Source organism: Heterodontus francisci, chromosome 42 (assembly GCF_036365525.1).
Source record: "Heterodontus francisci isolate sHetFra1 chromosome 42, sHetFra1.hap1, whole genome shotgun sequence".
In the NCBI taxonomy this organism is placed as follows: Eukaryota; Metazoa; Chordata; class Chondrichthyes; order Heterodontiformes; family Heterodontidae; genus Heterodontus; species Heterodontus francisci.
Window position 1 is genome coordinate 26,470,309 of NC_090412.1, and position 26,243 is coordinate 26,496,551.

General features: G+C 46.5%; 1 protein-coding gene across 1 annotated transcript in view; it reads right to left on the bottom strand.

Annotated features, from left to right (window-relative positions):
* Window positions 1-26,243, bottom strand: part of LOC137355285 (sorbin and SH3 domain-containing protein 1-like) — a 147,980-nt gene that overhangs the window by 35,267 nt on the left and 86,470 nt on the right. The window contains exons 19-22 of the mRNA XM_068020241.1: window positions 22,602-22,634; window positions 18,062-18,081; window positions 10,061-10,239; window positions 2,335-2,423 (exon numbers count right to left, since the gene is read on the bottom strand). Coding sequence (XP_067876342.1) covers window positions 2,335-2,423; window positions 10,061-10,239; window positions 18,062-18,081; window positions 22,602-22,634 — 321 coding nt within the window. The remainder of the gene's footprint in view (window positions 1-2,334; window positions 2,424-10,060; window positions 10,240-18,061; window positions 18,082-22,601; window positions 22,635-26,243) is intronic.

Below are 26,243 nucleotides of genomic sequence, written 5' to 3' on the forward strand. Positions count from 1 at the left end.
TAAAGAAATAACACAAGGCCATGAATTGTGTTGCAACTTGCTGCAGCTGTCAGATCTTGTCCAACCAAAACCAAGGGAGATGCCCAAAAAATACAACATCCATTTTTAGTTACAAACTCCAGTAAGGAATTACAGCCAATATTAAAGCTGCCTGATATTAGCTCCACCCTCTCTCAGGCATGAAAGAGACTACAGAAGCTGGGATTGTTTCCTTGGAGCAGAGAAGATTAAGGAGAGATTTAATTGAGGTAATTACAAGAGGGGAGATGAGGAGAAAGTTTTATATCACAAGTTATGTTCTAGGATGCTCTGCCTGAAAGGGTGGTGGAAGCAGATTCATCGAATCATAGAATGGTTAGAGGACACAATGAGGCCATTCAGCCCATCAAGCCTTTACTGACACACTGCAAAAGCAATTTGGCTAGTCCCACTCCCTGGTCCTTTCCTGGTCGCCCTGAAAATCATTCCCCCTTCAGGTGCTTGTCCAATCCCCCTTTTAATCTGCCTCCACCACACTCTCAAGCAGCGTACTCCTGAACGTAAGCACTCGCTGCGTAAAGACGTTTTTCCTCATGTCGCCTTTGGTTCGCTTGCCATTCACCTTAAATCAGCGTCGTTTGGTTCTTGACTCTTCTGCCAATGGGTGCAGTTTCTATCTATCTATTTTGCCTAGACCCCACAAGATGTTAAACAAATTAATCATCTCTCAACCTTCTCTTCGCTAAAGGGAACACCAGCCTCTCAATCTATCCACGGAACCATTCTCGTAAACTTTTCTGCACCCTCTCTAAAGCCTTCACATCCTTCCTAAAGTGCAGTGCCTAGAATTGGGCACAACTCTCCAGCTGAGGCTGAATCAGTGTTTTATAAAGATTCAGCATAACTTCCTTGTTTTTATACTCTATGCCTTTAATTATAAAGCCCAGAATCCTGTTTGCCTTATTAACCACTTTCTCAACCTGCCCTGCCACCTCTAACAATTTGTGCACAAAAACCCCCAGGACCCTCTGCTCCTGCACCCCCTTTGGAATTGTATCCTTGAGCTTATATTGCCTCTTCTCTGTCTTCCTACCAAAATGTATCACTTCACACTTCTCGGCATTAAATTTCATCTGCCAACTGCCTGTCTATGTCGTCTTGAAGTCCATCACCATCCTCCTCACAGCTCACAATACTTCCAAGTTTTGAGTCATCTGCAAATTTTGAAATTGTGTCCTGTATACCCAAGTCTAGGTCATTGATATAGATCATTAAAATAAATGCAAGTCTTCCTTTCATCAAGAAAAGCAGTGGTCCTCGCACCAAACCCTGGAAACCCCACTATATCCCTTCCTCCAGTCTGAAAAACAACCGTTCACCACTACTCTGTTTCCTGTCATTCAGCCAACTTTGTATCCATGCTGCCACTGACTCTTTTATCCCATGGGCTTCAACTTTGCTGACAAGTCAATTATGTGGCACTTTACGTAACCATAACTTTCAAAGGGGGTTGGATATCTATCGGAGGTGGAGAAAAAGGGCAGGGGAATGGGACTAATTGAACAGCTCTTTCAAAGGGCCAAGTGAAATCCTTCAGTGTTGTATGATTCTATGTAATTATGTCGAGTCTAAACTGGGTCATTGAAATGGCAGTCCCAGTTCAAGATGTGCATGATAATGTGCCATGTGCTTATTCAGTATCATTTATGAATGAGATATGTTTAGCAAACACAATTCTCCAAGATGCAGGACAGTTAAGTGGGCAAACACTATTTGAATTAAGACTTTGAATTTGTCGAATGACTGGATCCCAGCAGTACATTCAGAATGTGATCAGCACTTGCTCAGAGTGACACATCAGTAAGCAATCAGCTCTCAGAACCATGGGCGATACAACCTAATTTGCTAGTCTGGTCATCCACATTCAGATGATGGCAGAGAAACAGATGGCCCTGGTGAGCAATCAAGGGAGAGTTTCAGCATCTCCTGACATGGTGGGTCTGCGGGAGTCCCATCACCGACAACCAGATGTTGCAAACCCGTTTAAAACAAAGCAAGTCAACAAACATGGTATGGAGTCATTATAAACTGCCAATAGGCTGCTTAAAGAAGCTACCAAGTACCAAGTTGAACAGAAAGTGATTGCTTATCCTGTTTGAAAACGCACAATGTAAGTTGAGAGGAAATAACATCCAACTTTACTGTCTGCAGACCCTCCCGCCCCAAACACCTCACCACGAAGACAGTTTTAAAGGAAGAAGATTCATTCTTTGTTACTTTGAAGAATTATGGTTTATCATTATTTTGGTAACACAGTTGACCTTTGACCAGAAGGTCGATTGGTCAGGGACCCACCTCCTTGTCCTCATGACGACGACGGCAGATTTCCTCAGGGGTCTCCATGCGCTCGACTGGAGCAGACAACCTTGGAGAGTCTGACTCTACTTGAAGACAACACAAAGCAAGGTTAATCCACCCATGTCACTAACAAAAGGATACGGTTTAAGTTTAATAGATAGGAGAGCTTTAAAGGCGTGCCCGTAAACTTAACTCCATAGCAAACTGATCAAACAAGGCCTCAAAAGAGTTTATAGTCGTCTACTATTTACAAGTAAATATTATTAGAGCAGGTTGGACCTCGAAGACTGACGGAGCAACACTGACTATGAGCTTAATCATTTGAGAACTAATTTAGGAACAATCCACAAAAAATTCCTCTCCAGTTTACATACGATTACCTGTAAAATGTTAGGCCCTGAACTCACTGCTAACTTGCATGTCACAGGAATCATTTTAACAATTTTCTGTGACCTGAGACACTTTCACATCCAATCTCCCTCTCCCCTCTTGCCTTCCTCTATTAACTCTTGTTATGATACCGTTCAACAAGCCTCTGGCGGTGTCTCCACCGCCTCACCACAGACACCGACCAGTCTTTATTCTTCGATCTAGACTGTGAAACTCCAAATTGCTGCAAGGCCTCCTGGTGCAGCCGAGCGGGTACAGAGTCATCTGGCATCTGGCTTGGTCAGGCCCCAGCCTACACTGCTCACCTCTCAACCACACTACTCCCCTAAACTGGTCCCCCTCACTGCTCAAAAATTCAGGTCAGTGTACGTCACAGGACCCAAATTGAAATGAGGCTCCCAGGAAAATGTGACAAATGGGAATAGAGCTGGAATAGTTGATGATGCCGAAGTTTCAAAATTCTCATCAATGTTTTCAATACCCTGCCTCTCTGCTCCCTATCTCGATAACCTCCTCCAGCCCTACAATCCTCCAAGATCTCTACACTCCTCCAATTCTGGCCTCTTGCACATTCCCCAATTGTCGGCCGTGCCTTCAGCTGGCTGGGCCCAAGCTCTGGAATTCCCTTCCTAAACCTCCCTGCCTCTCTCTCTCTCCTCCTTTAAGACTCTCCTTAAAACCTACCAGCTTTTTGGTCACCTTGTCCTAATGTCTCCTTATGTGGTTCAATGTCACATTTTGTCTGATAGCGTTCCTGTGAAGTCCTTGTGCTTGTACGTGAGTGAGTGTGTCCCAACTGCAACTTTCGTCACCTTGCAGGCCAAATGGAGTTGAATGCCAGGGAGAATGACAGGGCATGTCTGGACGGTGGGGTGCCCCAGCTCATGTCTCTGATACACTTTGACGAGCTGGCCCTTGGTGTGACCAGAGTGTCAAGCCAAAGGGATGCTGGGGATGGAGAAACAGGGGTCCGCCATAGACAGGTTGAAAACATCTCAATATCCCCAGATTCAGGGGATACGTGGCAGTACTCCCCATGCAAGAAGCTGTCAAAACATGTTATATTATTTTAAGGAGCGTGAACATCTGTTGACTGTCCCGATTGCTCACCATCTTCTCTTATGTTTCCTACAGGGCCAGCTGCAAAGGGACAAGAGCCCACTCAGTGTCTGAGTTGTCAGAGGAGGAAGACACCTTGGAGCCTGCACCGTCAAATCTTTCTTGCGCACCCTTCACCAGCACAGACACTCGCACCTCGGTGGGTCAATGCACGATACTAGAAACAGTGGCATACAGTGAAGCACACATCACATCAGAGCAGGAGGAGACAGCGGAGACAGAGTCCGCTGTAGCCAAAAAATAGGTGGCTCCACCTGGAGAACCAGCGTGAGATGTGTGCCTACATGTGGGAGTTACCTGAGGCACTGCCGAGGCGTGGGATTAGAATGGAGGAGTCCATCAATCTCCTGTGCTCCACAATGTCTCAATGCTTTGAGTCTATGAGCGACCAAGCTCATGGAGAGCCATATGTGCAGCACTCAGAGTGGTCGCAGGAACAGCACACTGACATGCACAGAATGCAAGCTGCAGTCAGCAGCATTCACCAGTCACTGACGCAAAGAAGCAAGGAGTGGATGCCAGCTGCGCCCCGGCGATCAAGAGTGCCATGAAAGGGCTGAGGAGGTGAAAGACGGTGATGAGCGGGCCGTCCGTCACGGGGCTCCGTCATCATCATTCACTTCCACAGCCCACTGACGGACAAAGCACCCACAGAGTTACGTCCTGTGAGTGTCTGCCCCTGTAGTAATGCCAGTGCAGCAGCCTCTCGAAGTGATCCCCTGGCACCTCCTCGCCAATGCCATCTGCCACGGCCATCTCAGTCCCAGACAGGCACTAGCGAGCAGTCTGGCTCCAACTCATCCTCAGCCACAGAAAGAGCAATTGGTAGGAGTTGGCCATCAACAGAGGCCATCAGGTCAGTAATGTCACTTTGTAGGTCACTTGGGTGTTTCTGATATAAATAATAGCGAACTGTCAAGCACTGGGAAATCTGTTGCACGAAGGCAGACTTGTGCATTTCCATCTCATTATGGCGAGACACAGGAGAATGGGAAGTAAGGGTTGCCAAATCAATGGAATGTGCTGGGGAAGAGAATGTCAGGTGGCTCTGAAGCCTTGCAGTGTTTGTGTCACTGGAAGGTTGCTGACTTTTGCATTGAACTGATGGTTGCTGTCGCTCAGATGAAGGAGAATCTCTTCTCCAAATGTCTTGCAGACTGAGTCTCACGCAGGTCAAACGTCTCTACATCAGAGTGGCCCTGGTGTCCCTGCCATACTATAAAACCAACATACTGTAGATGCTGGAAATCTGAAATAAATAGAAAATGCTGGAACTACTCAGCAGGTCTGGCAGCATCTGTGGAGAAAGAAACAGAGTTAATGTTTCAGGTCTGTGACCTTTCATCAGTGTCCCTGCCATCCTGATTGGCGTTCCGCCTCCTGGGCCTGTCTCAGTGGCACCCCTGCCAAGCACAGGGCTCACTCTCCAGTTCGCCTTCAGCTTCCTCCTTGATCTCATCTTCCTCCTCCCTTTCCCCCGCCAAGGAGCTGTGCCATTCCTGCACTTCTCCCTCCTCAAGGTCCACACCTCTCTGGAGGGCCATGTCATGGAATGTGCAGCCAGGCCACCACAACACAGGAGACTCTGGAGGAAGTGTACTGGAGGGTGCCACCCTGCCGGTCAAGGCACCTGAGCCTCATCGTCAGGAGGCGGGTGGCCTGCTCAATGACGACCCTTGTGCTCAGGAACTATCAGTTGTGCTGTCTCTCAGCCTCTGTGGCAGGGTGACACACAGGAGTCATCAGCCATCACTACAAGGAGTAAGCCTTATCCACTAACAACCACCCATGAATTTCCAATGGCCTCATGAAGAGCTGCGGCACCTACAATTGCTAGAGGATAAAGGTGTAATGGCAGCTTCCAGGAAAGTGTGCACAGACCTGCATAAAGTGTTTCCTGTAGTCGCATGGCAGCTTAACATTTAGGAAGTGGACTCCATTCCTAGTGAGGAATCTCCCCGGTTGGTTAGTCGGTGCCTCAATGGCCACATGGGTGCAATCAATGATCTCCTGCTCCTGAGGGCACCCAGCGAGGGAGGCAAATCCCACTGCCCTTTGAGTACGAGTGCCGCTATCCACCTGGAATTCAATATAATCCCCTGCCCTCTCGAACAAAGCATCCATTACCTTTGTGATGCAATGATGTGCTGCTGCCTGTGAGATGCCACCAATCTGCTGCTGTTGCTGGGAAGGAGCCGGTTGCAGGAAAGTACAAGGCCACCGTGACTCCTAGAGCCATGGGAAGGCCTTGGCAATGGTTCTTGTGAACCCTCAGATGACCCTCAATGAGGGCACTCAGGTCAGCAACCATCTGCCTGGACAGGCCCAGCATTCTGTGGCACTGACGCTCCGACAAGTCTAGGTAGCTTCTCCTTTGTCAGTGGACCCTCTGCTGAGGGCATCGCCTTTGTTACTTTCCTGCCTTCATTCCACAACTCTGTGCCCTGGTTGCCCAGGGTCTGCCTCAATGCAAATGCTGCCCCTCATCGCTGGTCAGACAAAGCTCGGAGTAGCTTAATCCCATTTCCTCTGATGTCCTTCCGTTCCATTGGAATGTGCAGGCTTCCTGAACCCACTGTCATGAACTCCTGAAAATCATAAGCAGAAGGACCCATCTGGCAACACCCCCAACATCCCCCCCCCCCCCCCCCGCCAAAGCTGGAGTCCCCAAAATGCCCGTCAACTGTGAAGAGATATAAGAGATAATTATTTTCACTGAGCTGTTTGCATGTGAATGAGGGCCTTCTCTGAGCCTTCCCTCTTCAGTGAAGCCTTGTGGTGCTGTTCTGCCATCCCAGCTCACTCCCTGCTGTGTCACCTCCTCCTCCTCCTTCCTGCCGTGGTTGGGACCCTACCTGGATCCCACCCCTGAAAAAGAAAATTCAAATCTGGCCCTTAACGAGCTGATAAGTTCATTAAGAGGCTTAACTGGCCATTTAAGCAGTTCGGGCCAGATGCGTCTTCCAGGTCCTGTCGCAGCCTTTTAAACACGGAGTGCGACGGTTTTGCATTGGGAAACCAGCATGCAGACCCGAGGGGTGGGTTTAAGCAACCGCTCGCCCCCAACCCCTCCCCAGGTCCCGCCCTCTCAAACATGGGTATGTGAGTGCCTGTGTCAGTATATACATATAAAAATATAAGTGTGCATGTGACTGTATGGGGCTCAATCTGTCCAGCCTGCCTAATGGGAACAGATGGTTCAAATGAGAGAGTCGGGCACTTACTGGAGCTTTCGAGTTAGAATCATCCCCAACATGTGTGAGCGAGCACATGCACGCAATTCTGTATCTGCATGGATGTACGTGCCCATGTGTATATGCATGCAGCTGCCTCTAGTAACTGTACCAAACAAGGCCAGTCCCTTCTGCCTTGTTTTGTCTATGAATAAAGCTGTTTAATGCACACTCCTCACAAGCACCAGACCCAAGAGCTTCACATGCACTCAAATTTTCACTCCAGGATCTTTCTACACTCACAATACGCAATCTAGGGGCAAGATCCTTCTGCACAAACAGTCCCGAGGCAGCCAATAACCCATTCGCCAATGCTTACAGTGAAATGTCAAACAGGTAGGGAAAGGACAGACTAGAGTGAGAATTGCAATGTCACCAATTACAGAAACAAAGAGCACAAGTTGGGAAGGTGGAGAGAAACACAGTGAGATAGTCACAACAGACAAAGTGCCAGTGAATTATTGGTAAGTCCACCTTTAGGATACATCCCAAGTTCATTTTGCCGATTGTTGTTTGGGTCGACCGCATCGAATACGGATAAAGGAACAAGATTCCCATTAGCAGATCCCTGAGAGAGATCAGGCTGCAGGATGCCGTTATCCTGGCATTGTCCAGTTTTAGCTGTGTGGTTCAGCTTTTCCACTACGTGAAAGGAAGTTGTGCGGTTGGGAAGGGACGGCCTGTTACTGGACAATGGCCCCTGCTCGACAGGGTTATCAAGCAGACTTTCTTTCTTGTGCTCTACCTCGGTCTGGCTGGTTGAGTCCAGGTGCGCCAAAGGTTTTCTCGGCCTGTGCAGAAAGGGCTTTTTTAGTCTGAATGGCCTTGGGCTCAGGAGGTAGAGATTTCTGGAAATAGAGGTTGGGAGATGTTGTGCAGCTGGCCTGGGGTCCAAGGTGGCTGCGGTCTGTTTCTCATGCCTGCGAATCGTAGTGAAGCGGGTATAGGAGGCGGGACAGGCTCCCTTGCACTGGTTTGCTTTACGTATGCTCAAAGGCTTGTCGTTGTTGGTGGAGCCGTCAGCTGATACGGCGGATAGGCTGTCGACCTCGACATCAGCACGAACGGCTGGCGACTCGGTGGCCCCGACTCCACTGAGCTCCGACGTCACCTCGTCGGCCTCACTGCCAGAGGATGAGGCATTATGGATGGTTATTCGAACATCGGGTTCAGCCCTGTCGTAGTGTTGTGGTGGGGGCTCCAGGAGAGACTCGGCAGAATGTGCCGACTGTAAGAAAGGCTTGGAGAGAGATGGCATGGGGCTCTTGCATGGCGATGAGCCACTGGTCACATCCAAAGCAGGCACTGATCGGGACCTCTGGATTATCTGCTCAAATGCATTGACTCTGGAAGACACTGAATACTTTAGGACATTGTCCAACCCGTCTTGGCCTGAATTCTGCGCACACTGGCCTTTTGGATTGCATTCAAACTGAAACTCCATGTCTCTCACAATGGAAGTGGGTAGGACTCCTAGGGGTGCCAATTGGCTGAACTGGTGCATATTTTGGTACAGTTTGGTAGACTTGGCCATCTTGTTAACAGAGTCATTTGGAAGTGGACATCTCCTGGGGATGGTGGACGACTCCTGTAGCCTCCTGTCACCACTCAAACAAAGGGCAGGCTCCTCTTTCTCTATCAGCAAGAGAGACTCGACGCTTCGCCCAGTCTCTTTCATCAGCACTCTCTTGCTGGCGAACAGGCAGTTGACACTGAGCAGGTTCTCACAGCTCTGGGCTTTCTGTGGTGAGGGGTTGTCACCCTCTCTATCCTGGTTGCGAATGCTCTCTACAAGTAGTTTGGGTTTGAATTTTGAGGGAAGGATTTCGGAAATGCAGGCTTTTGCCGCTGACAGGGGGTTCTTATGTTTACATTTACTACCTGGCATATTACTAGAGTTAACTGCTGTACTATAAAGTGAAGTAGTTGAAATGCTGTGGCCATTCCCACCTTTAAAATCCACTGGTAAGCGTGCAGAGCAACAGAACAGACACAAGTGTTAGAATAAGCAAGTGTTAGTGAACAACTTTAGACACATCTACACCATTTCACGATTCTCAATGGGGAAAGGTCACCATAGCCAGTTTTTAGCTGGTCAGTTTGGATAGTGGAGCTCCTGGCCTTTGAGCACAGCTCATCCTGTTTTTGATCACTTTATAGTGTCTGTTGGACACAATGGGAGGTCAACAAAATGGAGGCTGCGTGTGGTCTGATCTTCAATAGCACCTCTCCGGATTCACATCCTGGATGCTATTGGGCACACAGTTTTCATCTCTTGCACATCATTAGATGCTGACAATGGATGAAGACAATATTAGCACAGGACTAAATATGACAGTTTCAAGAACATAGACCTACACAATTCTGCTGAATCTAACACCAAGCTCTAATGTACCATTACCAATATACGGAGTCCTTGACTCATCTTGCACTTTTGGAATTTAAGTTCATTCTCACTGTTGGCTATATAAAATGGATTTGGGCAGATCTAATGTTATGAGGCAACAGCACAAAACTGTCCTCAAGGTCAGTCCACTTCCTAGTGGACATGAATCAATAATTGGCACTAAGTGGCTGTGCCACTCAAGGTGAAGATGATGGGTGTGGGAAATGGAAACTGCCAGACTGCTGGCAACAGGGATGGTTCTTCTCAGGTTTGCCTGAAGCAGATTATCGGAGCAGAATTTTCAGGGGTTTATACTGCATCCAATGCAGAGTTATACCTGACTTGGGAATGCTCAAAACCAATAGAGCACCTGAAGTGGGAATGTGGTCCAAAGTGACCATTCGGACAGATATCCTGGTGACCAAATAAAAATCTTGCAGAGGAACTATTTTCCTCGGTAGACATTCGCGTCTCCTACCTACATTAAGGGCAAGAGCTAATTAAGGGGCAGCCAGTTATTAACTCGTTACAGCACTGTAAATGAAGGATTGTTGAATTATAGTGTAATGATCTTGGGTGCTTCAGTACTGCTCACCTCTGGTTGAAGAGGAGCTGGAGGTTCGCTTGCTCAAACCGCTCAACCCCTGGAACGGAATATCTCCGCCTTCCAGAACTGTCTTGTAGATTTGCCTTTCGTTCTCCTGGCTGATTGGCTCCCTTGTACCAGGCTCCGACTGCCTTCTCACTGCATGGGAATTGGACGAGAATGCAGAACTGGGAAAATAAAAACACACACAATAACCACATGCCATCGGCCGTTTCTGCATGACTCGTTCAACTGACCAAAAAAAAAAGCAAAATCGGTCCATCAACCTCTGACATTTGTGGAAACTGCTCTCTTGAAATGTTACATGACTCATGCCCACTTTCAGATATTTAACAGAACTGCTGGCGACCTTTAATAGTCAGTAGTTTGATTGTAGAGAGCTTGGCTGCACTGTGGGGGGGAGGGGGGAGGGGTGGTGGTGGGGATGAGTGCGGGATTGACTCATTCAATGGACTGCAAAGCAGTTAAGAGATTAGTTCAGCTCACTGGAGCTGCAGCAAGTCAGGCTGACAAATTATGCTCCTCATATAAAGGCCACTGACCCTTCGGGTTGGAAAAACCATGGAATAGCTTGGGATCCTCCCCCTCCTCCGCAGTGGTTTGCAACTTGACATTCGGAATCAGTTCTTTCCTTTCTGCTCAGTCCTCACATTTTCCACAGCTGTGGCCGGGTCTGTCTTATAGGAGACTGGAATTATTTGAACAAGGGCAATTCCATCAATGAATTCTCCTGATGCTGAACTTCAAGTGACGGAAGTGTACATCAGGAAAGGATTTTTCATTTGTTAAGCAGAGGTGTATCCCTATTGGGATAGATGGTTCACTCCACATCAGTCAAGGAAGTCCCATCAGCAGAGATGGCTCAGTAGTTTGGTTTGGGCTTCTATATGTATCAGACCATCAAACAAAAGTGTATATAAAACCGTGGGCCTTGGTGGAAAGAATGACAGGCCTTGCATTTCTATAGAGCCTTTCACAACTGTACATCATCCCAAAGCGCTTTACGGCCAGTGAAGTACCTTTTGAAAAAAGTCAAGTCACTGTTGTAATGTATGAAATGTGCGCACAGCAAGCCCCCCACAAACAGCAATGAGATAACGATCGGATTATCTGTTTTAGCATTGTTGGATGAGGAATAAATATTGTCCCGGACACCATCATCGGGAGAACTCCTGATTCTCCCTCAATACAGTGCCGTGGGATCTTTCCCACCCACACGAGGGAGCAGACGGGGTCTTTGGTTTAACGTCACATCCAAACTGCTCTTTCAGGGGTGAAAACTGCACAGGAAGAGAGAACTGTTGGGTGGATTTGCCAATGCCAAGCTCCCAGCAGGGAGCCACATGCAAAGGGAGCACAGGCCAATCTACCAGCACAGGACTGGTGCACCTCGAACTGGTGTTCCCCCTTCCAGCTCAGCATTGCTGCTGGGAGCACTGAATTTACCTCCTGACTGTTATTGGGAGGGGGGCTTTGGGGAATACAGCTTTGGGCAGTTTTTGATTTACTATGTGACCTTTTTTACAGTTCACTGTTGCTATGAATGCTGGACCCTGTAACATGATGTCTTATAAATTGCGATTTTTAAAAGTTCAAGATGGAGTCCAGATGGTCAGGTGTCCAAAAGGTTACCAGGGCGACAGAGAACACAGATCAAAGACTTGCCTTTGAAAACTGATTCTGCAGGGCTGACACATGAAGAACAATGGGTTTCGCCCTCCCAGACTTTTGGGTTGTAAAACAAGGAGGCAGCAACTGGGAAAATGCAAACGTATCAGGCAGATGTTAACACCTGGGGACAATGGAAAGGCCCAGTCGACTTTGTGAACCCAGAGCAGAATAATAAGCTATTAACTTCGGAGTCCAGATAAATTGAACAGACTTTCTGAAGGGAAACAGGCTGTAAGAAGGAATCCATTGGGGTTCAGCTTCAAGGCAATCTTAAAGAGAAGACACAGCTGGACAGAGAGAGAGGGGGAGGGAGGAGAGAGAGAGAGAGGGGGAGGGAGGAGAGAGAGAGAGAGGGGGAGGGAGGAGAGTGAGAGAGAGGGGGAGGGAGGAAAGAGAGAGAGAGGGGGAGGGAGGAAAGAGAGAGAGAGGAGAGAGAGAGAGAGAGAGAGAGGAGAGAGAGAGAGAGGAGAGAGAGAGAGAGGAGAGAGAGAGAGAGGAGAGAGAGAGAGAGGAGAGAGAGAGAGAGGAGAGAGAGGGAAGAGAGAGAGATAGCAAAAGGCTGTGAAGACTTAACCCAGTTTTGAGAGGCAAAGCTATGGAAGGAGTAAAGGACCCACAAGATCACTGGAAATCACATTATTGACAGACGACCAGGTCAGAAGTGCTTGGAGAAGTGAGCAAAGAAATTATTGATTTTTGAAAAGTCTGGGAGATCCAACCCATTGCGACTGGGAAGAGTTTGGAACTTCTAACTGCAAAGGATTTTGTCATCAAGAAGGGCTGTGTAACGTCAAAGCATGGGGTGAGGTTTTCAAGTGCTTGAATAAGTAAAGAAAATATTTTTATTTGTAATTTGAGGTTATCAGCTACTTACAAAGTACTATTTAGTTAATTGGGGCTTCCTTTTAGTTGTTATAATAAAAATCTTATAACATTAAATCTTGTGTAAATTTGTTAAATTGGTCTGGGGATTCAAATCGCATTTTTCACATTAATGATCTGAGATCACAATAATATAGAAAATAAAAAGTGACTGTGTTTGCAAATTAAAATATGCCACAGCCCCTTGAACCACCAAAAGCTCTTGATTGGCTCACATCTTCCCACAACTGTTTATACACAACTTAGCCCAGCCAGTTAAGTATTGGGAGTTCAGCTAGAGTTAAGCTTCAGCAGTTAGAACCAGGAAATATCAGCAATTTGAGATTGATGCAGATTAACGAGAACTGGAAGTCATTGCCTTTGTGCCTCTTAAGGCTCCAGAACTTGCAGTGCACTAAGCCAAGATGGTTGGCCCTCCTACTGCAGATTGGGAGAGAAAGGGACGGAAGGTTTAGTATCTTGCAGCACAGAAGGCTATTCGGCCCAGCATGCCTGTGCTAGCTCTTTGAAGGGAGCTATCCAATTAGACCCACTCCTCTGCTCTTTCCCCATAGCTCTGTATTTTTTCCTTTTCAAGTATACATCCAATCCCTTTTGAAAGTTATTATTGAATCCACTTCAACCACCCTTTCAGGCAGCGCATTCCAGATCATAACAACTCTGTGTGCAGAAATGAGACCTCATCTTCCCTATGTCTCCTTTGCTAATTATCTTAAATTTGTGCCTTCTGGTTACTGACCCTCTCCCAGTAGAGACAGTCTCTCCCTACCTACTTATCAAAACTCTTCATAATTTTGATCACATCTATTAAATCTCCCCTCACACTTCTTTGCTCCGAGCAGAACAATCCCAGCTTCTCCAGTCTCTCCAAGTAACTGTGTTCCCTCATCCCTGATGCCATTCTAGTAAATCTCCTCTGCACCCTTTTCAAGGCCCTGACACCCTTCCTAAAGTGTGGTGCCCAGAATTGACCACAATACTCCAGCTGAGACCGAACCAATGATTATAAATGTTTAACTCCTAGGAAAGAGCTGTTTTTTTCCAAAGCACATTCCCAGCACGAAGCTCAACAGAAACACATGTTGGCAAATCACGGGCACACTCCCTGCGATTTCCTAGTCTGGCCTCACAGTGGGACAAGCTCCAACCAGGAAAAAGACAGAAAGACTTGCATTTATATAGCACCTTTCACAACCTCAGAACTTCCCAAAGCGCTTTATAGCCAATGAGGTTGTCACTGTTGCAATGCAGGAAATGTAGCAGCCAATTTGCACACAGCAAGCTCCCACAAACAGCCATGTGATAATGACCAGATAATCTGGAGTTTTTTCAGTGATGTTGGTTGAGGGATAAATATTGGCCAGGACACTGGGGAGAACTTCCCCCCCTCTGCTTCAAAATAGTGCATTGGGATTAGAACCATAGAAAAATTATGGCACAGAACGGACGCCATTCAGCCCATCGTGTCTGCACCGGCTGAAAAAGCGAGCCGCCCAATCCAATCCCACCTTCCAGCACCTGGTCCATAGCCTTGCAGGTTACAGCACTTCAGGTGCATGTCCAGGTACCCTTTAAATGAGTTGAAGGTTTCTGCCTCCATCATCGATCCAGGAAGCGAATTCCAGACACCCACCACCGTCTGGGTGAAAAGAATTTTTCCTCATGTCTCCTCGAATCCCTATCTCTAATCAATTACCTTAAATCTGTGCCCCCTGGTAATTGACCTCTGCTAGAGTAACAGGTAACCTGTCTACTCTATCTAGGCCCCGCATAATTTTGTACACCTCAATTAAGTCATCCCTCAGCCTCCTCTGTTCTAAGGAAAACAACCCTAGCTGATCCAATCTTTCCTCATAGCTGCAACCTTCAAGCCCTGGCAACATTTATTTATTTTATTTAGAAATACGGAAGTATGGGGTTGAAGGTGATTTAGAGCTTTGGATCAGAAATTGGCTAGCTGAAAGAAGACAGAGGGTGGTGGTTGATGGCAAATGTTCATCCTGGAGTTTAGTTACTAGTGGTGTACCGCAAGGACAACAAAAACAAGAAATGCTGGAGTCACTCAGCAGGTCTGGCAGCATCTGTGGAAAGAGAAGCAGAGTTAACGTTTCGGGTCAGTGACCCTTCTTCGGAACTCTTCGGAGAGTTACTAGTGGTGTACCGCAAGGATCTGTTTTGGGGCCACTGCTGTTTGTCATTTTTATAAATGACCTGGAAGAGGGTGTAGAAGAGTGGGTTAGTAAATTTGCAGATGACACCAAGGTCGGTGGAGTTGTGGACAGTGCCGAAGGATGTTGTAGGGTACAGAGGGACATAGATAGGCTGCAGAGCTGGGCTGAGAGATGGCAAATGGAGTTTAATGTGGAGAAGTGTGAGGTGATTCACTTTGGAAGGAGTAACAGGGATGCAGAGTACTGGGCTAATGGGAAGATTCTTGGTAGTGAAGATGAACAGAGAGATCTTGGTGTCCAGGTGCATAAATCCCTGAAGGTTGCTACCCAGGTTAATAGGGCTGTTAAGAAGGCATATGGTGTGTTAGCTTTTATTAGTAGGGGGATCGAGTTTCGGAGCCACGAGGTCATGCTGCAGCTGTACAAAACTCTGGTGAGACCGCACCTGGAGTATTGCGTGCAGTTCTGGTCACCACATTATAGGAAGGATGTGGAAACTATGGAAAGGGTGCAGAGGAGATTTACTAGGATGTTGCCTGGTATGGAGAGAAGGTCTTACGAGGAAAGGCTGAGGGACTTGAGGTTGTTTTTGTTGGAGAGAAGGAGGAGGAGAGGTGACTTAATAGAGACATATAAGATAGTCAGAGGGTTAGATAGGGTGGATAGTGAGAGTCTTTTTCCTCAGATGGTGATGGCAAACACGAGGGGACATAGCTTCAAGTTGAGGGGTGATAGATATAGGACAGATGTGAGAGGTAGTTTCTTTACTCAGAGAGTAGTAAGGGCGTGGAACGCCCTGCCTGCAGCAGTAGTAGATTCGCCAACTTTAAGGGCATTTAAGTGGTCATTGGATAGACATATGGATGAAAATGGAATAGTGTAGGTCAGATGGTTTCACAGGTCGGCGCAACATCGAGGGCCGAAGGGCCTGTACTGCGCTGTAATGTTCTAAAAGATACAGCACTGAAACAGGCCCTTTGGCCCACCGAGTCTGTGCCGACCAACAACCACCCATTTATACTAATCCTACATTAATCCCATATTCCCTACCACATCCCCACCATTCTCCTACCACCTACCTACACTAGGGGCAATTTACAATGACCAATTTACCTATCAACCTGCAAGTCTTTGGCTGTGGGAGGAAACCGGAGAACCCGGCGGAAACCCACACGGTCACAGGGAGAACTTGCAAACTCTGCACAGGCAGGACCCAGAACTGAACCCGGGTCGCTGGAGCCGTGAGGCTGCAGTGCTAACCACTGCGCCACTGTGTTCTTGTAAATATCCTCTGTACTCTCTCCAGGGCAATTATGTCCTTCCTGTAATGTGGTGACCAGAACTGTCTGCAATACTCCAGCTGAGGCCGAACCGGTGTTTTATACATTTCCAGCATTACATCCCTGCTTTTGTATTCTATACTTGACCAATAAAGGAAAGCATTCCATATGCCTTCTCCACCACTCTTTCTACCTGTCCTGCAACCTTCAGGGACCTGTGGACATGCACCCCAAGGTGTCTCATTTCCTCTACTCCTCTCAATATCTTCCCGTTTATTGTGTATTCCCTTGCTTGGTTTGCCCTCCTCAGATGCACTACCTCACAGTCCTCCGGATTGAATTCCATTTGCCACTTTCCCAACCACTCAACCAAACCACTGATATCATATACATATATTGATTGTTTATGTCCACCATACAGAGTCTCAGTTTAAAGTCTAATCTGATTAATAGCAACTCCAAAAGTGCTACACTCCCCGGAGTATTATGCTGGAACGTCAGCCAAGATTGTGCGCTCAAGTCTGCGGAGTGGGACTTGAAGCCGCAACCTTCCGACTCAGAGCCAAGAGTGCTACTCACAGCTACTGCTGACACCATGGAGGAACACGTTGGGAAAATCCCCTCTCAAGGAACTGATATTAGTGTAAACACTATGAAACTACAAGTTCAGAGCAGATTGTGTGTTCTCCTATACATGTAAATAAAGTGTTTTCTACACAGCGATACAATCAAGTATTAAAAGCACTAGGTGGGAGCACAGACAATGTTTAACTTCTGAGCAGTAATTTAAATGGCCTCTGTCCAGTTTTTGGTTAATTTGATGGTGTAATTTGCAGCTAATACGTCATGTTGCAAAAACAAGTCACTTGTGAGAGATCAGCATTGTTTTGCTCTCCCTACTTGCACTCCAGTGAAAACACCAACTTGGAATATAGCCAAAAAGATTATCGATGGTGTCCTCTCCATCACCAATCAAAAAAAAAAACTGCCATCTGGCAAAATGACTAACTTCCAGGGACCAAGGGTCAAGGATTCGTATAATTCATCAGCTTCAATGTCACATTAAACCTGAGCTGGCTGAATCTGCTCAGTGTTTGCTTCAATTCACTAGTCCTTTTCCCTGGCATTGCGAAAGAGGAGTCACAGCCAATGTCGTCTGCAGCTGAAGCGAGGGTAAAGGGCAGGGAACAGAGACATAATTTAGTCCACATTTTAAACTAAAACACTATCCCCAGGAATATACAACTCAGAAGAAAAAGAGTCATAAGTAAATAAAAATAATGGAAATGATTAGTGCAAACCCGTCAAACCGTAATTACACTGTGTCACTTGCAGCTTAGTGGATTGCTTTCTTGCCTCTGTGTCAGAAGGTTGTGGGTTTAAGACCCACTCCAGAGATTTAAGCATATAATCCTGGCTGACAGTTCAATACTGAAGGAGTGCTACACTGTCAGAGGTGCCGTCTTCCAGGCGAGATGATAAATCGAGGCCCCCCCCTCCTCAGGTGGATCTCAAAGAAGAGCAGACGAGTTCTCCCTGATACCCTAGCCAAAACTCAGCCCTCAATCAACACCTACATACAATGCTGTGGGATCTTGCTGTGCTCAAATCGTCTGCCACATCACAACACTGAAGTGCTTTGGGACTTCCTGAGGCTGTGAAAGGCGCGATGCAAATGCAAGTTTATTATAACATCCATCCTTCAATTTATTTCTGTGCTTTGATGGATTGTGGAGGTGAAATGACAGGTACAATTTAAAAGAGCTTCTATTCAGAGTCCATTGAGACCGGTGTTTACTTTGGAAGGAATGCGAAATCTGTATTAAGATCAGTGAACAGTGCTTCAGCACAGGAGCAAGGAGGGATGCAGTTGATTAACCTGATCACTGCTAACAGCCTCAGCCTGCAAAGACAAGGCCATTGAACTGTATGAACAGATGGGCACAAATTACAGGGGGCATCATCCTCAATACTATTTAAAGCACTAGTGATATGCACCAGAAGGCTGGCACACTAAAAAGTGAATTGCAGCCAAATTGGCAGTTGTGAGTTAATCCATTTCTGGGTGAGTCATTCAATTCCATTATTTTTTTTTAAGAAAACTAACACTTGTAATTCCAGCTTCCACTGAAGGCCAAGCAGGGCTGCAAATCAGAGAGTTGCAGTTCACCGGGCAGAGGGTGTCAGGATGAGTTGCTCGAGCACTGTCAGTGGGGGTCGGCGGAGGGAGGGTCATGGGGTCGCCTGAGGGACGTCAGCATTTCCTGTCCCTGGCGTTTCATCAGCATACTTTTCTGACCTCCCTGCTGGATTAATGATTTGGTTCACTCCGGTGCTAGCTTACTCATGCAAACCAGCATCCCCAGAGCAGTCTCTGTGACTGGCTATATTCTGCTAAGCACAATTAGAAAATGCAGCAATCACAAACCTGGTAGCAGGAAATATGGCATAAAAAAAATAACATGGGTTAATGTTTCTGAAGAGGAGCCTTCCTCAGACGTTCTGACAAAGGATCCCCACCCTGTGCCATTGAAGGGGACTAAGGGATCCAACCAGTGCACAGAGGGTGGCTGAGATACCACATACCACTGCAAGTGAACAGTTCCTGAGCCATATAACTGGGATTAAAGGTCGAACACAGGCCAGCTCATTAGCATGGAGTAAGGATATTCAAGCTGTGGCCTATGGGTCATTGACTGATTTTTAGCCAAAAAAAACCTCTGGTTGCAATCTTGCCTCGGAGTCAGTAGGTCGAGGGCTGGAGTCCCATTCCAGAGACCAGAGTCCATAAATGCAGCCTGCCACTCCAGTACAGTATGGAGGGCGTGCTGCACAGTCAGAGGTGCCATCTTACAGATGAAATATTAAGCCAAGGCCCCATCTACCCTCACAGGTTGACATACAAAGGTCCCAAAGCACTATCTGGGGACAATATTTATCCCTCAGCCAATAGCACTAAAAATGATTATCTGGTCATTTAACTCATTGCTGTTTGAGATCTTGCTGTGCACAAATTGGCTGCTGTGTTTTCTACATAGCAAGAGTGAACACACTTTAAAAGTACCTCATTGTGTCAAGTGCTTTGGTACATCCTAGAATGATAGATCAGAGAAGGCCATCCAGCCCATCATGACTGTGCTGGCTCTTTGAAAGCACTATCCCACTAGTCCCATTTCCCTGCACTTTCCCCACATCCCGACAAATTTCTCCCGTCCAAATAGTCGTCCAATATATTTTACAAGTTATTACTGAACCTGTTCTAACCACCACTTCAAGTAGTGCATTCCAAACCATTCTAATAAATCTCCTCCGCACTCTTTCTACGGCCTTGACTTCCTTTCCGAAGTGTGGTGCCCAGAATTACATAGGAAATGGGAGCATGAGTAGGCCATTCAGCCCCTCGAGCCTGCTTCACCATTCAACTAGATCATGGCTGATCATCTACCTCAACACCATTTTCCCACACTAACCCCATATCCCTCAATATCTTTAATATCTAGAAATCTAACGATCTCGGTCTTGAATATACTCAATGATTGAGCCTTCACAGTCCTCTGGGGTAGAGAATTCCAAAGATTCATAACCCTCTGAGTGAAGAAATTCCTCCTTAGCTCAGTCCTAAATGACCTACCCCTTATTCTGAGACTGTGTCCCCTGATTCTACACCTCCCAGCCAGGGGAAACATCCTTCCTGCATCAACTCTGTCGAGCCCTGTAAGAACTTTGCATGCTTCAACGAGATCACCTCTCATTCTTCTAAACTGTAGAGAATATCAGCCCAATCGCCTCAATCTCCCTTCATAGGACAATTCGGCTAACCCAGGGAGCAATCTGGTGAACCGTCATTGCAAGTATATCCTCCCTTAGGTAAGGGGACCAAAACTGTACACAGTGCTCCAGGTGTAGTCTCACCAAGGCTCTATACAATTACAGCAATACTTCTTTATTCCTGAAGAGAATGCTCCAGCTGAGGGCCAGCCAGTGATTTACAAAGCTTTTGCATAACTTGCTTGCTTTTATAATCTACGTCCCCGTTTATAAAGCCAAGGATCCCATACACTTTTTGAACACACTTGCCAACTTGCCCTGGTACCCTCCAATATTTGTGTGCGTACATCCACCAGGTCTTTCTGCTTCTCCATCCCTTCTGAACTTGCACCATTTAGTTTACATTGCCTCTCCTCATTCTTACTACCAAAATGTATCACTTCACTGCATTAACCAGCATCTACCATTGTGATTGTGTCTGCCCATTTCAGTAGTCCATCGCATCCTGAAGTCTGTTACTATCATTATTACCGATTAGTACATTTCTAAGTTTGGTGTTATCTGCAAAGTTTGAAACTATGCCCTGCATACTCACATCCAAGCATTAATGTACACTCAAAAAAGATCAGTGGTTCTAATATGGACGCTGGAGGACACTTCTTTCCAGTCTGAAAAACCGTTCACCACTACTCTCTGCTTTCTTTCCCTTTTCTATCCATGCTGCCACTCTCCCCTTAATCCCATGGGCTTCAATTTTATTAACAAGTCTATTGTGAGGTACTTTACCAAATGCCTTTTGAAGGTCAACCACATAACCCTCCCCTTTACATAGAGTACAGAATGATATAAATGCAAGTCCTTTATCTTCCTTTCAAGGTCCAGACAGCTCAGTCCTATAAGTATTTCTCATTCGCTGGATTGCCCAGTTTCAATTGTGTGGGTCTAGAAAGGAGTGTTCATAGCGTTGTTGCCTCCTTGGTGGATAAATCCTCCGTCAGGATCTCATAGTATCATCAACCTGAGATATCTAAACAATAATGAGTACAGTCTGTGAGTCCCCACCCAGGGCTCCATTATACACACTCACACTCAAGAAGATAATCTCACTCATGTTGATAATCTTCTTGTATAGGTTTGATGTGAATATAATTGGATTTGATTTTTGCCGTCTGATAGAAGAAAAGCATCAATTAGACAAATGTTCAGGACCAGATACTGGACCTCCCACTATATTTAGACCATTTTCATAGATCCTTCATACTACATCAATCCCAGGGATTGGCTTTCCCTGGAGACAGGGGCTTATGTAATATTTAGAGACTCGATGTGAACAAATCAATTCCTACCCCCTGCTCCCACCATCTGATAGGGTATTAAGTTTCCTGTTCATTTAAGCTCACTGATTCCAAATTTGACCCGAGTTAAATACTCGAGTTGCCTTTCAGCTGTGGGACCTCATTAATGGCTCACAAGGCTTTAACAAGCATAATACTGACATGTGACTTACTTATTGCCAATCTTCCTTGAAACATTTTTTGGACTAAGTGGAATCCTGAGGGCAGACAAATCATCCATTGCCAATTACTACCCATACCGCACCATTCTCCCTGTGTTTAATTTTTCATTGAAATTGGCCAAGTGCAAAATATGGCCCCATATTTGTCTGCTGGGTAATTCATCTCTCTCACATTGCTGAGTTCAATGATTGAGAGCAGTGCTCTCAATACTAACTGTAGGGACATCTTTGTCTCTTTACCACCCATATTGTGCTCAAAAACAATGACTGTAATTAAGATGTCCGATTGCCCCAGCCACTTACTCCTCCTTTCATGTTCCTCCAACAGCCATTAATCCCAGCAACCAGAGCTCCTGTGACAGGCAGAGCCCCAGGAACTAGTATGCAAAGGGATTAAGTAATGTAATTTAGACCCCAACATTTCCTGCTTTCAGTGCACGGCTCCCCCACAGTTTCTACCTCCATGTGCAGTTCAAGTCCAGACGTAGCCATTTTAAAAACAAGTGGGAGGCAGGTCAGAAGACTGGACAGTATATAAAAAACAGCAAAGAATGACTAAAAGATTGATAAGGAAGGTAAAATTAGAGTACGAGAGAAAGCTAGCTAGAAATATAAAGACAGATAGTTAGAGTTTTGATACATATTTTAAAAAGAAAAGAGTTAACAAATTGAGCGTTGGTCCTAAAGAAAGTGAGTCTGGGGAATTAATAATGGATGATAAGGAGATTGCAGATGAATTGAACAGGTATTGTGCATTGGCCTCCACTATTAAGGATACAAGTAACATCCCAGAATTAGCTGTAAATCAGGAAATGGAAGGGAGGGAGAAAATTACAAACACCAGGCAAGTGGTACTGAACAAATTGTTGGAGCTGTGGGCTGACAAGTCCCTGAGTCCTGATGGACTTCATCCTAGGCTGTTTAAAAGTAGCTGCTAGTGAGATAGTTGATGCATTAGTTTTAATTTTCCAAAATTCCCTAGATTCGGGGAAGGTTCCATTAGATTGGAAAATAGCAAATGTAACTCCTTTGTTCAAAAAGGGAGGGAGACAGAAAGCAGGAAACTACAGGCCAGTTAGCTGAACATCTGTCTTAGGGAAAATGTTAGAAGCTATTACTAAAGATGTTATGGCAGGACACTTAGAAAAATTCAAGGTAATCAGGCAGAGTCAACATGGTTTTGTGAAAGGGAAATCATGTTTAACCATTTTATTGGAATTCTTTGAAGGAGTTACATGTGCTGTGGATAAAGGGGAACTGGTGGATGTTTTGTACTTAGATTTCCAGAAGGCAGTTGATAAGGTGTCACGTCAAAGGTTATTGCAGAAAATAAAAGCTCATTGTGTAGGGGGTAACATATTGGCATGGATAGAAGATTGGCTAGCTAACAGGCAACAGACAGTAGGCATAAATGAGTCATTTTCTGGTTGGCAAGATGTAACAAGTGGTGTGCCACTGGGATCAGGGCTGGGGCCTCAACTTTTTACAATTTATATAAATGACTTAGGTGAAGGGACCGAAGGTATGGTTGCTAAATTTGCTGATGACACAAAGATAGGTGAGAAAGTAAGTTGTGAAGAGGACATAATTGGGCTACAAAGGGATATAGACAGGTTAAGTGAGTGGGCAAAGACATGACAAATGGAGTATAATGTGGGAAAATGTGAAATTGTCCATTTTGGCAGGAAGAATAAAAAAGCATATTATCTAAATGGTGAGATTGCAGAGCTCTGAGATGCAGAGGGATCTGGGTGTCCTAGTGCATGAATCGCAAAAGGTTAGTATGCAGACACAGCACGTAATTAGGAAAGCTAATAGAATGTTATTGCTTATCGCAAGGGGAATTGAATACAAAAGTACAGAGGTTATGCTTCAGCTATACAGGGCATTGATGAGACCACATCTAGTGCATTGTGTACAGTACTGGTCTCCTTATTTAAGGAAGGATGTAAATGCGTTGGAGGCAGTACAGAGAAGGCTTTCTAGACTAATACCTGGAATGGGCGGGCTGTCCTACGAGGAAAGATTGGACAGGTTAGGCTTGTGTCCGCTGGAATTTAGAAGAGTAAGAGGTGACTTGATTGAAATATACAAGGTGCTGAAGGGTCTTGACAGGATGGATGTGGAAAGGATGTTTCCCCTTGTGGGAGAATCTAGAACTAGGGGTCACTGTTTAAAAAATAAGGGGACGCCCATTTAAGACAGATGAGGAGAAATTTTTTCTCTGAGTGTCATGAGTCTTTGGAATTCTCTTTCTCAAAAGGCAGTGGAAGCAGAGTCTTTGAATACTTTTCAGGCAGAGGTGGATAGATTCTGGATAAGCAAGGGGGTGGAAGGTTATCAGGGGTAGGTGGAAATGTAGAGTAATCAGTTCAGCCATGAATTTATTGAATGGCGGAGCAGGCTCGAGGGGCAGAGTGGCCTATTCCTGCTCCTAATTCATATGTTCATAAATGTAGGCCATTCGCCCCTTGAGCCTATTCTTCCATTCAATTAGATCATGGCTAATCAATATCTCACCTCCACTTACCCACCTTAGCTCCACATCTCTCAACACCCTTAACCAATAAAAATCTATCAATCTCAGTCTTGAAAACTCCAACTGATGCCTAGCATCTACAGCTTTTTGGGCAACAGCTCCAGATTTCCACTATATTTTGCTTGAAAAAGTATTTTCTGATTTCACTCTGAATGCCCTAGCTCCAATTTTAAGATTGGATTCCCCCACCAGAGGAAATAGTTTCTCTCTATCTCCCCCAGAAAATGGGAAAGAGCCAGAGAGTCAGGCTAATTGGACAGTTCTTTCACAGAGGTGTACGATGGGTCAGATGTCTACCTGTGAAGATGCACACGGTTTCGTTCATAGAGTCAGGGGGTCATTACGACTTGGAAAGACCATTTGGCCCATCGAAGTCCATGCCAGTTCTCTGTCAGGCAAAACATTCAATCCCATCCCCAGCTCTATCCCTGTGGTCCTGCAAGTTTCTTCAAGTGGCCATTTCTATTTCCTTTTGAAATCATTGATCACCTCCACTTCCACCACCTTTGTAAGCAGTGAATTCCGGGTCATTACCATTCGCTGTGTAAAAACGTTCTGCCTCACATCCCCCTTGCCACCTCTTGACCAAAAACTTAAATCTGTGTCCCCTAGGGCTTGTACCATCAGCTAATGGGAACAGTTTTTCTTTGCCTACCTTACCTAAACCTGTCATAATCTTGTACACCTCTATCAAATCTCCCCTCAATCTCCTTTGCTCTAAAAGAAAATCACTCTAGCTTCTCCAAACTAACCCTGTGCTATAAAATTCCCTCATCCCTGGAACTATTCTGGTAAATCTCCTCTGAACCCTCTCAAGGGCCCTCACATCTTTCCTAAAGTGTGGTGACCAGAACTGGACACAATCCTCTAGTTGGGGCTAACCAGAGCTTTATAAAGGTTCAGCATAACTTCCCTGCTTTTGTACGCAATACCTCTATTATGAAGCCCAGGATCCCATATGTTTTGCCAACTACACTCTCAATACATGCAGCCCACTTCAAAGATATACGCATATCAAACTCTCAGGTCCCTCGTTATCAAAATCCAAGCCAAATGGTGACAACTGAGGTTAGACCAAGGTTGTCCACATACAGCCGCGGGCCAGGATCTGGCGCTACAGGTTTTTCAAATATCCGGCTCGCAGATACAAACTGTACGCGGGGCCGTTCCGTTCTCCCGAGGACTCAGTGACTGGTGATGGGAAATTTCCCATTGTCGTCTTGCAACAGACTTCTTAAAAACATTTGCGTTGAGTTTCACAGCTCAGCTGCGCTTCCAACAATCGGACAGATTCCGTGTTTTTCCGCAGGCTTTCAAAAAAAAAAAGTGTCTCTCTCTGTTTCCCCCCCCACCCTCTCTCTCCCCCCTGGGGAGAGGGGGGGGTGGAGGAAAGAGTGAGAGATGGGGGAGGACAGAGAGAGGAGAGAGAGCAGAGCGAAGCGGAGAGCGGGAGAGAGAGAGAGAGAGGGCAGAGCGAGAGAAGAGAGATGAGAGGGGCAGAGCGAGAGAGAGAGAGAGAGGGCAGAGGGCAGAGCGAGAGAGAGAGAGAGGGCAGAGCGAGAGAGAGAGAGGGAGAGGGCAGAGCGAGAGAGAGATAGAGAGGGGGCAGAGCGACGAGAGAGAAGAACGTATGAGAGGCAGAGCGAGAGAGAGAGAGAGGCAGAGCGCGAAGAGAGAGATAGAGGGGGGCAGAGCGAGGAGAGAGAGAGGGGGCAGAGCGAGAGAGAGAGAGGGGCGAAGAGCGAGAGAGAGAGAGAGGGGGCGAGCAGAGAGACGAGGAGAGAGAGAGGAGAGGGGGCAGAGCGAGAGAGTGAGAGAGGGGCAGAGCGAGAGAGAGAGAGGGGGCAGAGCGAGAGAGAGAGAGAGGGGGCACAGAGCTGAGAGAGAGAGGAGAGGGGGCAGAGCGAGAGAGAGAGAGGGGGCAGAGCGATGAGAGAGAGAGAGGGGCAGAGCGTGATGAGAGAGAGAGGGGGCAGAGCGGAGAGAGAGAGAGGGGGCAGAGCGAGGAGAGAGAGAGAGGGGGCAAGAGCGAAGAGAGCACGAGGGAGGAGAGAGAGAGAGGGGGCAGAGCGGAGAGAGAGAGAGGGGGCAGAGCGAGAGAGAGGAGAGGGGGCAGAGCGAGAGAGAGAGAGGGGCAGAGCGAGAGAGAGAGAGGGGCAGAGCGAAGAGAGAGAGAGAGGGCAGAGCGAGAGAGAGAGAAGAGAGAGGGGCAGAGCGAGAGAGATGAAGAGAGAGAGAGGCAGAGCGAGAGAGAGAGGAGAGAGAGAGGGCAGAGCGAAGAGAGAGAGAGAGAGGAGGCAGAGCGAGAGAGAGAGAGAGAGAGGGCAGAGCGAGAGAGAGAGAA